Source organism: Scyliorhinus canicula, chromosome 5, assembly GCF_902713615.1.
Source record: "Scyliorhinus canicula chromosome 5, sScyCan1.1, whole genome shotgun sequence".
NCBI classification, from domain to species: Eukaryota; Metazoa; Chordata; class Chondrichthyes; order Carcharhiniformes; family Scyliorhinidae; genus Scyliorhinus; species Scyliorhinus canicula.
In genome coordinates this window covers 229,611,946-229,624,899 of record NC_052150.1, presented here as the reverse complement: position 1 = coordinate 229,624,899, position 12,954 = coordinate 229,611,946, and the positions used below count along the sequence as shown (strand labels likewise).

The 12,954-nt window shown below is 58.8% G+C and overlaps 1 protein-coding gene across 2 annotated transcripts in view; it reads left to right on the top strand.

The window, feature by feature from the left end:
- ppp1r16a (protein phosphatase 1, regulatory subunit 16A) overlaps positions 1–12,954 on the top strand; it is a 131,340-nt gene that overhangs the window by 106,127 nt on the left and 12,259 nt on the right. For both annotated transcript variants that reach the window (XM_038798711.1, XM_038798712.1), the window contains exon 8: positions 3,221–3,296. In XM_038798711.1, coding sequence (XP_038654639.1) covers positions 3,221–3,296 — 76 coding nt within the window. The remainder of the gene's footprint in view (positions 1–3,220; positions 3,297–12,954) is intronic.

Below are 12,954 nucleotides of genomic sequence, written 5' to 3'. Positions count from 1 at the left end.
ATTGAGTGGGGGTGGGGGGAAGGGGGTTCCCTGAATTGGTGGTGGGGTCGTGGAGAGAGGGGGCACCCTGAATCGGTGGTAGGGAGGGGGCACCTCGGGAAGTGTGCGCTGAACAGGTTATCAGCTGGGGAGGGGTCTGTTCTGTATCTGGGGGGGTCGGTGTGGGGAGGGGCCGGCGTGGGGAGTGGTCTGTTCTGTATCTGGGGGGTCGGTATGGGGAGGGGCCAGTGTGGGGAGGGGTGTGTTCTGTATCTGGGGTCCGGTGTGGGGAGGGGTCGGTGTGGGGAGGGGTCGGTGTGGGGAGGGGTCGGTGTGGGGAGGGGTCGGTCTGGGGGGGTCTGTTCTGTATCTGGGGGTCGGTGTGGGGAGGGGCTGCAGTGGGGAGGGGTCTGTTCTGTATCTGGGGGAAGGGGTCGGTGTGGGGAAGGGTCGATGTGGGGAGGGGTGTGTTCTGTATCTGGGGGGAGGGGTCGGTGTGGGGAAGGGTCGATGTGGGGAGGGGTGTGTTCTGTATCTGGGGGGCCGGTGTGGGGAGGCATCTGTTCTGTATCTGGGGGGTTGGTGTGGGGAGGGGCTGCTGTGGGGAGGGGTCTGTTCTGTATCGGGGGGAGGGGTCGGTGTGGGGAAGGGTCGATATGGGGAGGGGTGTGTTCTGTATCTGGGGGGCCGGTGTGGGGAGGCGTCTGTTCTGTATCTGGGGGGTTGGTGTGGGGAGGGGGTCGGTGTGGGGAGGGGGTCGGTGTGGGGAGGGGGTCGGTGTGGGGAGGGGGTCGGTGTGGGGAGGGGGTCGGTGTGGGGAGGGGGTCGGTGTGGGGAGGGGGTCGGTTCTGTATTTCGATGCCGGGGAGGGGTCGGTGTGGGGAGGGGCCCGTGTGGGGAGGGGCCCGTGTGGGGAGGGGCCCGTGTGGGGAGGGGCCCGTGTGGGGAGGGGCCCGTGTGGGGAGAGGCCCGTGTGGGGGCGGGGGGCCGGTGTGGGGGCGGGGGGCCGGTGTGGGGAGGGGGGCCGGTGTGGGGGCGGGGGACCGGTATGGGGAGGGGGGCCGGTGTGGGGAGGGGGGCCCCGGTGTGGGGAGGGGCCCCGGTGTGGGGAGGGGCCCCGGTGTGGGGAGGGGCCCCGGTGTGGGGAGGGGCCCCGGTGTGGGGAGGGGCCGGTGTGGGGAGGGGTCTGTTCTGTATCTGGGGGCAGGTGTGGGGAGGGGTCAGTGTGGGGAGGGGTCGGTGCGGGGAGGGGTCGGTGCGGGGAGGGGTCGGTGCGGGGAGGGGTCGGTGCGGGGAGGGGTCGGTGCGGGGAGGGGTCGGTGCGGGGAGGGGTCGGTGCGGGGAGGGGTCGGTGCGGGGAGGGGTCTGTGCCGGGAGGGGTCTGTGCGGGGAGGGGTCTGTGTGGGGAGGGGTCTGTTCTGTATTTTGATGCTGGTGTGGGGGCGGGGGGCCGGTGTGGGGCGGGGGGCCGGTGTGGGGAGGGGGGCCCCGGTGTGGGGAGGGGGGCCCCGGTGTGGGGAGGGGGGCCCCGGTGTGGGGAGGGGGGCCCCGGTGTGGGGAGGGGGGCCCCGGTGTGGGGAGGGGCCCCGGTGTGGGGAGGGGCCCCGGTGTGGGGAGGGGCCCCGGTGTGGGGAGGGGTCTGTTCTGTATCTGGGGGCAGGTGTGGGGAGGGGTCAGTGCGGGGAGGGGTCGGTGCGGGGAGGGGTCGGTGCGGGGAGGGGTCGGTGCGGGGAGGGGTCGGTGCGGGGAGGGGTCGGTGCCGGGAGGGGTCGGTGCCGGGAGGGGTCGGTGCCGGGAGGGGTCGGTGCGGGGAGGGGTCTGTGCGGGGAGGGGTCTGTGCGGGGAGGGGTCTGTGCGGGGAGGGGTCTGTGTGGGGAGGGGTCTGTGTGGGGAGGGGTCTGTTCTGTATTTTGATGCTGGTGTGGGGGGGAGGGGCCGGTGTGGGGAGGGGCCTGTGTGGGGAGGGGTCTGTTCTGTATTTTGATGCTGGTGTGGGGGGGAGGGGTCGGTGTGGGGAGGGGCCGGTGTGGGGAGGGGTCGGTGTGGGGAGGGGTCGGTGTGGGGAGGGGTCGGTGTGGGGAGGGGTCGGTGTGGGAGGGGTCGGTGTGGGGAGGGGCCGGTGTGGGGAGGGGCCGGTGTGGGGAGGGGCCGGTGTGGGGAGGGGCCTGTGTGGGGAGGGGCCTGTGTGGGGAGGGGCCTGTGTGGGGAGGGGCCTGTGTGGGGAGGGGCCTGTGTGGGGAGGGGGTCGGTGTGGGGAGGGGGTCGGTGTGGGGAGGGGGTCGGTGTGGGGAGGGGGTCGGTGTGGGGAGGGGGTCGGTGTGGGGAGGGGTCGGTGTGGGGAGGGGGTCGGTGTGGGGAGGGGTCGGTGTGGGGAGGGGTCGGTGTGGGGAGGGGGTCGGTGTGGGGAGGGGGTCGGTGTGGGGAGGGGGGCCGGTGTGGGGAGGGGGGCCGGTGTGGGGAGGGGGTCGGTGTGGGGAGGGGGCCGGTGTGGGGAGGGGGCCGGTGTGGGGAGGGGGTCGGTGTGGGGAGGGGGGTCGGTGTGGGGAGGGGGGTCGGTGTGGGGAGGGGGGTCGGTGTGGGGAGGGGGGTCGGTGTGGGAGGGGGGTCGGTGTGGGGAGGGGGGTCGGTGTGGGGAGGGGGGTCGGTGTGGGGAGGGGGGTCGGTGTGGGGGGGGGGTCGGTGTGGGGAGGGGTTCGGTGTGGGGAGGGGGTCGGTGTGGGGGGGGGGTCGGTGTGGGAGGGGGGTCGGTGTGGGGAGGGGGGTCGGCGTGGGGAGGGGGGTCGGTGTGGGGAGGGGCCCGTGTGGGGAGGGGGCCCGTGTGGGGAGGGGGGCCCGTGTGGGGAGGGGGGCCCGTGTGGGGTGGGGGGCCCGTGTGGGGTGGGGGGCCCATGTGGGGAGGGATCTGTTCTGTATTTCGATGCCGGTGTGGGGGGGGGGGAGGGGTTCTGTATTTGGGGATGGGATGTTGGGTGGATGAAGCTACGATCTAACTATCCCATTGTATTAGGGGATGGGATGTGGGGAGGATGAAGCTACGATCTAACTATCCCATTGTATTAGGGGATGGGATGTGGGGAGGATGAAGCTACGATCTAACTATCCCATTGTATTAGGGGATGGGATGTGGGGAGGATGAAGCTACGATCTAACTATCCCATTGTATTAGGGGATGGGATGTGGGGAGGATGAAGCTACGATCTAACTATCCCATTGTAGTTATGAACACCTTTGACTGTTACAGGTTCACATGGTGGAACTGCTGGTGGGTCATGGAGCCAATCTGAATACTCGATCCTTCTTGGACGAGACTCCAATAGGTATGGCTCACTCTCATCACTTATATTCATTCAACTTGGTATGCCACTGATTAGCCCAGCAGAAACCACTGTCACAATCACGTTGTGAGATTTTGGCTTTGAGGTACTTGAGACCTTGTGTTGAAACAAAAATAGAGCTGAAATATTCATTTATCAAACAATATTCCTGTACATGGAATCATCTTCAGCTGCTTCACCAATGACCTCCCTTCCATTATAAGGTCAGAAGTGGGGATGTTTGCGGATGGCTGCACAATGTTCAGCACCATTCGCGACTCCTCAGATAATTTGGGCTCCTCAGAAGCCCAAATGCAGCAAGACCTGGACAATATCCTGGCTTGGGGCTGACAAGTGACATTCGCGCCACACAGTGCCAGGCAATGACCATCTCCTGCAAGGGAGGATATAACCATCGTCCCTTGATATTCAATGGCATTACCATCGCTGAATCCCCCACAATTAACATCCTGGGGGCTACCATTGATCAGAAACTGAACTGGACCCAGCCACATTAATACTGTGGCTACCAGGGAAGGTCAAAGGCTAGGAATCCTACAGCGAGTAACTCACCTCCTGACCCCCCAAAGCCTGTCCACCATCTACAAGGCACAAGGCAGGAGCGTAATGGAAAACTCTCCCCTTGCCTGGATGAGCGCAGCTCCAACAACACTCAAGAAGCTCAACACCATCCAGGACAAAGCAGCCCCGCCTGATTGCTCCTCCTTCCACAAACATTCACTCCCTCCACCACCGACGCACAGTGGCAGCCGTGTGTACCATCTACAAGATGCACTGCAGTAACTCACCAAGGCTCCTCAGGCAGCACCTTCCAAACCCACGGCCACTACCATCTAGAAGGACAAGGGCAGCAGATACCTGGGAACCCCACCACCTGGAGGCTCCCCTCCCAGTCACTCACCACCCTGACTGGGAAATGTATCGGCCGTTCCTTCACTGTCGCCGGGGCAACGTCCTGGAACTCGCTCCCTAACAGCACAGTGGGTGTACCTACACCACGTGTACTGCAGCGGTTCAATAAGGCAGCTCACCCCCACCTTCTGAAGGGCAATTAGGGATGGGCAATAAATGCTGATCTAACCAGCGACACCCACATCCTGTCAATGAATATAGAAAAAAGAATGGCCTCCTCTGATGCTGGAACCATTCAGCCTATCGTGTCTCTGCATCTGGAATTCTGCTCATCCCGCTCCCAACGTTTCCCTATAATCCTGTAAATTTATTCCACTTGAGATTTATCCAATTGCTTGTTGAAAGCCTCTATTGAACCTGCTTCTGAGATACTCTGGCTGCGTGACGCTGAACCACTTGCTGTCTGAAAAAACTTCTCTTGTCTCCATTGTTTCTTTTACTCATTAACTTAAAACTGCTCCCTCGTTCCTTTTTAAATAATTTTATCGAAGACATTTTTCATTCTATCAAAATAAACAACAAAGGAAAGGACAGATACCTGGGGCAGCAGGGTAGCATGGTGGTTAGCATAAATGCTTCACAGCTCCAGGGTCCCAGGTTCAATTCCCGGCTGGGTCACTGTCTGTGTGGAGTCTGCACGTCCTCCCCCTGTGTGTGTGGGTTTCTTCCGGGTGCTCCGGTTTCCTCCCACAGTCCAAAGATGTGCGGGTTAGGTGGATTGGCCATGCTAAATTGCCCGTAGTGTCCTAAAAGTGGGGTTTGAGTGGGGTGATCATTGCTCGGCACAACATTGAGGGCCGAAAGGCCTGTTCTGTGCTGTACTGTTCTATGTTCTATCTCCACATCATTTTGTTTCCTCTCTATTATTACCTCCTGTTTCCAGAAACCCTCTGTGTCGGTTAAACCCTCCTCAATAGCACAAACAGTTCCAGTTCTGTTCACTTCCGAGTTTTTAAAAAGCCAGTACTTAAAGGTTTAATTCAAGTTTCCAGCCATGGGTTAAAATGATTGTTTAAAGTAAAGCACATGTTCATAACAACCAGCTCAACACCATCCAGGACAAAGCAGCCCCGCGTGATTGCTTCCCCTTCCACAAACATTCACTCCCTCCACCAGTGACAGCCGTGTGTACCATCTACACGATGCAATAACTCACCAAGGCTCCTCAGGCAGCACCTTCCAAACCCACCACCACTACCATCTGGAAGGACAAGGGCAGCAGATACCTGGGAACCCCACCACCTGGAGGTTCCCCTCCAAGTCACTCACCAGCCTGACTGGGAAATACATCGGCCGTTCCTTCACTGTCGCCGGGGCAACATCCTGGAACTCCCTCCCTAACAGCACTGTGGATGTACCTACACCTCGGACTGCAGCGGTTCAAGAAGGCAGCTCACCCCCACCTTCTCAAGGGCAACGAGGGATGTGCAATAAATGCTGGCCTAGCCAGCGACTCCCACATCCCATGAAAGAGTGAAAAGAATTTTATCCTCTTAAACCTCTGGGTAACTTTTTCAAAGAACAATACAGCACAGGAACAGGCCCTTCGGCCCTCCAAGCCTGTACCGGTCATGATACCAACCTTGGCCAAACCCCTCAGCACTTCCTAGTGCCGTATCCCTCTATACCCATCCTATCCATGTATTTGTCAAGATGCCTTTTGAACGCCGTTAATGTATCTGCTTCCACAATCTCCCCTGGCAACACGTTCCAGGCACTCACCACCCTCTGCGTAAAAAACCTGCCTCACACATCTCTAAACTTTGCCCCACGGACCTTAAACCTATGACCCCTGGTGACTGACCCCTCCACCCTGGGAAAGAGTGCCTGCCCATCCACTCTATCCGTGCCCCTCATAATCTTGTAGACCTCTATCAGGTCACCCCTCAACCTCCGTCTTTCTAATGAAAATAGTCCGAGTCTATTCAGCGTCTCCGCATAGCTAACACCCTCCAGACCAGACGACATCCTGGTAAACCTCCTCTGCACTCTCTCCAAAGCCTCCACACCCTTCTGGTAGTGTTGCGACCAGAATTGTGCGCAATATTCCAAGTGCAGCCGTATCAAGGTTCTATACAACTGTAGCATGACTTGCCAGTTTTTATACTCGATGCCCCGTCCAATGAAGGCAAGCATTCAGTATGCTTTCTCGACTACCTTGTCCACTTGTGTTGCCACTTTCAAAGATTTTTCGAGGAGGTCACAAAGGTGGTTGATGCAGGTAGGGCAGTGGATGTTGTCTATATGGACTTCAGTAAGGCCTTTGACAAGGTCCCTCATGGCAGACTGGTACAAAAGGTGAAGTCACACGGATCGGGGTGAGCTGGCAAGATGGATACAGAACTGGCTCGGTCATCGAAGGCAGAGAGTAGCAATGGAAGGGTGCTTTTCTGATTGGAGGGCTGTGACTAGTGGTGTTCCGCAGGGATCAGTGCTGGGACCTTTGCTGTTTGTAGTATATATAAATGATTTGGAGGAAAATGTAACTGGTCTGATTAGTAAGTTTGTGGACAACACAAAGGTTGGTGGAATTACGGATAGCGATGAAGACTGTCAGAGGATACAGCAGGATTTAGATCATTTGGAGATGGGCGGAGAGATGGCAGATGGAGTTTAATCCAGACAAATGTGAGGTAATGCATTTTGGAAGGTCTAATGCAGGGAGGGAATATACAGTGAATGGTAGAACCCTCAAGAGTATTGACAGTCACTTCCGGTTGCGGCTATGACCAGCTAAGTCGCACGTTTGGCTGCTCCTGCTACAAAGGTGTTTTCGGGCCGATTGGAGGGCCCCAACGGCGCTGTAAGGACAAATCCCGGTGGGGGAAGGCTCCCTGAAGAGAACCAGACCAACTTTATGGTCGGTACCCGGAGTGGGGTGGTACAGGAAGCAACAGCAGCTCCCAAAAAAAAGCGGGGGAAGAAGACCAAAATGGCGGCCGGTGGCGCACCCGAGGAATGGAGGAAATGGGCGGAGGAGCAGCAGGCCGCTCTCCTGCGCTTCTTTACGGAGCTGAAAATGGAGCTCTTGGAGTCAATGAATGCGACGACCACCAGGCTGATGGGAGCCCAGGCGACCCAAGAGGCGTCGATTCGGGAGCTGCAACAGGAGATGACTGTGAGGGAGGAGGAGGCCACGGTCCTCGTGGGAAAGGTAGAGGTGCACGAGGCACTCCACCTGAAATGGCAGAGCCGTTTTGAGGAGCTGGATACCCGAATGAGGCGGAAGAACCTGAGGATCTTGGGCCTGGCAGAAGGCCTGGAGGGGTCAGACCTCCCGGGATATGTAGCAGAAATGCTGAGCTCCCTGATGGGGGCAGGGGCCGTCCCTTCGCCCCTGGAGCTGGAAGAGGCCTACAGGGTCATGGCTAGGAGGCCAAGAGCAAATGAGCCCCGAGGGCGGTGCTGGTGCGGTTCCAGCGACTCAGCGACCGTGAGAGAGTGCTGGAGTGGGCCAAGAGGGAAAGGAGCAGCAAGTGGGAGAATTCGACGGTGAGGGTCTACCAGGACTGGAGTGCGGAGGTGGCAAAGCGGCGGGCCCGGTACAACCGGACGAAGGCGGTGCTACATGCAAAACGGATCAGGTTCGGAATGCTGCAGCCAGCGCGCTTGTGGGTCACCTACAGGAACCAACACCACTATTTTGAGTCCCCAGAGGAGGCGTGGGCCTTTGTACAGGAAGAGAAACTGGACTCGAATTAGACCCAGGGGATACTTGGCGGCCGTAGCCGCTCGGGTACTTTCTGCTGAATTCTTTGTTTGGATTTTGAACTCTTGCTGTGGTTTTTCTTCTGATGTTTTTTCCCCCTTTGCCAACTTCCCTTAGTTATTGCTATTGTGGTTATTCATGGTTATTTATGGTTATTTATGCTGTTTGGTAGAGGGCGACTGTTAAGTACATTGTTATTTGTTATTTATCTGTTATTTATAATGTTAAGTTGGGGAGGTGGGACGGGGGGGAGAGCAGATCGGGGATATGGGTTCCTAGGGGGGGTTCTTTTACAGGCATGGACGGGGACGGGGGTGGAACTGAAGATGGCGGGGTGGGGTGTGGCAGGGCGAAAGCGCGGGCTTTCCTCTGTTTTCCCGCGCGCGGGGCAGAGGAGGGGGGAGGGGAGGAGTGCGGGGCGTGGCTAGCAATGGCGACCTTTCCCGCGCTGGAGCGGGGCCAGGGAGGAGTGGCAAGGGGGGGGAGGCCCCCCCCCCCCCCGAGCCGGGGGGAGTCGGAGTGTGGCAGGAGCAGCCGGGTCAGCGTGAACCAGCTGACTTACGGGAGTACGATGGAGGGTACATCGCGGCTAGGAGGGGTCCTAGCCTGGGGGTGGGGGGGGAGGGGGGTTAGGGAGGGATACCGGGTTGCTGCTGAAAAGACCAGAAACGGGAAGTGGAGGGCTGGAGAGGTGGGGGGAGGGGGACATCGCCATGGGGAGCGGGTCAGAAGGGAAGGGTCGACCCGGGGCGAGCAGGGAACAGGACATGGCTAATCGGCAGGGGAAGGGGGCGGGTCGTCCCGCGACCCGGCTGATCACTTGGAACGTGAGGGGGTTGAATGGGCCGGTCAAGAGATCAAGGGTATTCTCACACCTGAAGGGACTGAAGGCTGATGTAGCAATGTTACAGGAGACCCATCTGAAGGTAGTGGACCAGGTTCGCCTGAGAAGGGGGTGGGTGGGACAGGTGTTCCACTCTGGATTGGACGCAAAGAACCGGGGGGTGGCGATTCTGGTGGGAAAGAGGGTGTCGTTCGTGGCGGAGGAGGTGGTGGCGGATAAGGAGGGTAGGTATGTGATGGTGAAGGGTAAGCTGCAGGGGGAGAAAGTGGTGATGGTCAACGTATATGCCCCGAACTGGGATGACGCGGGTTTTATGAGGCGCCTATTGGGCCTCATTCCGGGACTGGAGGCAGGGGGCTTGATCATGGGGGGGGACTTTAACACAGTGCTGGACCCCGGGCTAGACAGATCGAGCTCAAGGACCAATAGGAGGCCGGCAGCGGCAGAAGTGCTGAGGGGGTACATGGAGCAGATGGGAGGAGTAGACCCATGGAGGTTTGGTAGGCCGAGGGCGAGGGGGTATTCCTTTTTCTCCCACGTCCATAGAGTGTACTCCAGAATCGATTTCTTCGTGTTGAGCAGGGGGCTGATCCCGAGGGTACGGGAAGCTGAGTACTCGGCCATTGCGATCTCTGATCATGCACCGCATTGGGTGGATGTGGAAATGGGGGAGGCGCGGGACCAGCGCCCGCTGTGGCGGCTGGATGTGGGGCTGTTAGCGGACGACGAGGTGTGTAAAAGGGTCCGGAAGAGCATTGAAAGCTATCTGGACTTGAATGACACGGGTGAGGTGCAGGTGGGGATGGTTTGGGAGGCCCTGAAGGCAGTGATCAGGGGAGAGCTGATCTCCATAAGGGCGCACAGAGAAAGAAAGGAGAGGCAGGAGAGGGAGAGGCTGGTGGGGGAGCTATTGGAAGTGGATAGGAGATATGCGGAGGCACCAGAGGAGGGGCTGCTGGGAGAACGGCGCAGCCTGCAGGTCAAGTTCGACCTGCTGACCACCAGGAAGGCAGAGACGCAGTGGAGAAGGGCACAGGGCGCGGTCTATGAGTATGGGGAAAAGGCGAGCAGGATGCTGGCACACCAGCTTCGCAAACGAGATGCGGCTAGGGAGATTGGGGGAGTGAAGGAGAGGGGCGGGAAGGTAGTGCAGAAGGGGCAAGAAGTGAACGGGGTCTTCAGGGATTTTTACAAGGAGTTGTATCGGTCTGAGCCGCCGACGAGGAGAGGGGGAATGGAGGACTTCCTAAACAAATTGAGGTTCCCAAGGGTCCAGGAGGGGCTGGTAGAAGGGCTGGGGGCGCCAATAGGGCTAGAGGAGCTAGTCAAGGGAATAGGTCAGATGCAAGCGGGGAAGGCGCCGGGGCCAGATGGGTTCCCGGTGGAATTCTATAAGAAAAATGTGGACTTGGTGGGACCGGTACTGGTACGAGCCTTTAATGAGGCGCGAGAGGGGGGGGTTCTGCCCCCGACAATGTCGCAGGCTCTGATCTCCCTGATATTGAAGCGGGATAAAGACCCCGTGCAGTGCGGGTCCTACAGGCCTATCTCGCTTCTGAACGTGGATGCCAAGTTGCTGGCAAAGATCCTGGCAGCTAGAATAGAGGATTGTGTGCCAGGGGTAATCCATGAGGACCAGACGGGGTTCGTGAAGGGGCGGCAGCTCAACACGAACGTGCGGAGATTGCTGAATGTAATTATGATGCCGGCAGTGGAGGGGGAGGCTGAGATAGTGGTAGCGCTGGACGCGGAGAAGGCATTCGATAGGGTGGAGTGGGAGTACCTGTGGGAGACGTTGAAACGGTTTGGGTTTGGGGAAGGGTTTATTAAGTGGGTGAAGCTGCTCTACTCGGCCCCGACGGCGAGTGTAGTGACAAACGGGAGGAGGTCGGAGTATTTCGGGCTCCACCGAGGGACCAGGCAGGGATGTCCCCTATCCCCCCTACTTTTCGCACTGGCGATTGAACCGTTGGCGATGGCACTGAGGGGTTCAGGGGGGTGGAGAGGACTGACTAGGGGAGGGGAGGAACATCGAGTATCGCTGTATGCGGATGATCTACTGCTGTACGTGGCAGACCCAGAAGGGGGAACGCCGGAGATAATGGAACTATTAGCAGAGTTTGGGGACTTTTCGGGGTACAAATTAAATTTGGGCAAAAGCGAGGTTTTTGTGATACACCCGGGGGACCAGGGAGAGGGTATTGGGAGACTCCCCTTCAAGCGAGCAGGAAAGAGCTTTAGGTACTTAGGGGTGCAGGTGGCAAGGAACTGGGGGACCCTCCACAAGTTGAACTTTTCCAGGCTGGTGGAACAGATGGAGGAGGAGTTTAAGAGGTGGGACATGGTACCGTTGTCGCTGGCGGGGAGGGTGCAGTCAATCAAAATGACGGTCCTCCCAAGGTTCTTGTTTTTATTTCAGTGCTTGCCCATCTTCCTCCCTAGGGCCTTCTTCAAAAAGGTGACGAGTAGCATCATGAGCTACGTGTGGGCGCATGGCACCCCAAGGGTGAGGAGGGTCTTTTTGGAGCGGAGTAGGGACAGTGGAGGGCTGGCACTGCCCAATCTCTCGGGGTACTACTGGGCGGCAAATGTGTCAATGGTGCGCAAGTGGATGATGGAAGGGGAGGGGGCAGCTTGGAAACGAATGGAGAGGGCGTCCTGTGGCAACACAAGCCTGGGGGCCCTAGTAACGGCACCATGGCCGCTCCCCCCCACGAGGTACACCACGAGCCCGGTGGTGGCGGCCACCCTCAAGATATGGGGGCAGTGGAGGCGACATAGGGGGGAAATGGGAGGTCTGTTGGCGGCGCCAATAAGAGGGAACCATAGATTCATCCCGGGGAACATCGACGGGGGATTTCAGAGCTGGTACAGGGTGGGCATACGGCAGCTGAAGGACCTGTTTATAGAGGGGAGGTTTGCGAGCCTGGGAGGGCTGGAGGAGAAGTTTGAGCTCCCCCCGGGAAACATGTTCAGATATCTACAAGTGAAGGCATTTGCTAGGCGGCAGGTGGAGGGGTTTCCCCTGCTCCCCAGTAAGGGGGCGAGTGATAGGGTGCTCTCGGGGGTCTGGGTCGGAGGGGGGAAGATATCAGACATCTACAAGATAATGCAGGAGGCGGAAGCAGCATCAGGGGAGGAACTGAAAGCCAAGTGGGAAGGGGAGCTGGGAGAGCAGATAGAAGACGGGACGTGGGCGGATGCACTGGAGAAGGTCAACTCTTCCTCCTCGTGTGCGAGACTGAGCCTCATTCAATTTAAGGTGCTGCATAGAGCTCACATGACGGGGACAAGGATGAGCCGGTTCTTTGGGGGTGAGGACAGGTGTGTCAGATGTCTGGGAAGCCCAGCGAACCATGTGCATATGTTCTGGGCATGTCCGGTGCTGGAAGGGTTCTGGAAGGGGGTGGCAAGGACGGTGTCGAAGGTGGTGGGGTCCAGGGTCAAACCAGGATGGGGGCTGGCGATCTTTGGGGTCGGGGTAGAACCGGGGGTACAGGAGGCTAGGGAGGCCGGAATACTGGCCTTTGCGTCCCTAGTGGCTCGACGAAGGATATTAATTCAATGGAAGGACGCGAGGCCTCCAAGCGTTGAAACTTGGATTAATGATATGGCTAGCTATATTCAGCTAGAAAGGATCAAATTTGCCCTGAGAGGGTCGGTACAGGGATTCGCCAGGCGGTGGCAACCTTTCCTTGACTTTTTAGATCAGAGATAGACGTTCGGGGTCGTGGCAGCAGCAACCCGGGGGGGGGGGGGGGGGGGGGGGGGGGGAGGGGGGAGGGAGGGGGGGAGGGGAGGGGGGGCAGCAAGGGCCGTGGGGGGACATGCACGACTGTAACGCGGGCAAGTCTGCTCGCTGCTCATGTCTGAAACTGCAGGCTGCCTTGTTTGTTAAGGTTGCCTGGGGGGGGGGGGGGGGGGGGGAGGACTGGTGCGCGCGAGAGGGCGGGCGAGGGAGGGACATTTACCTAGAGGGATTGTGTTGTAAATAATTTAAAAATTAGTAGGGGTAAATGTTTGTATGGAAAAACTCTTTCAATAAAAATTATTTAAAAAAAAAAAAGAGTATTGACAGTCAGAGAGATCTAGGTGTCCAGGTCCACAGGTCACTGAAAGGAGCAACACAGGTGGAGAAGGTAGTCAAGAAGGCATACGGCATGCTTGCCTTCATT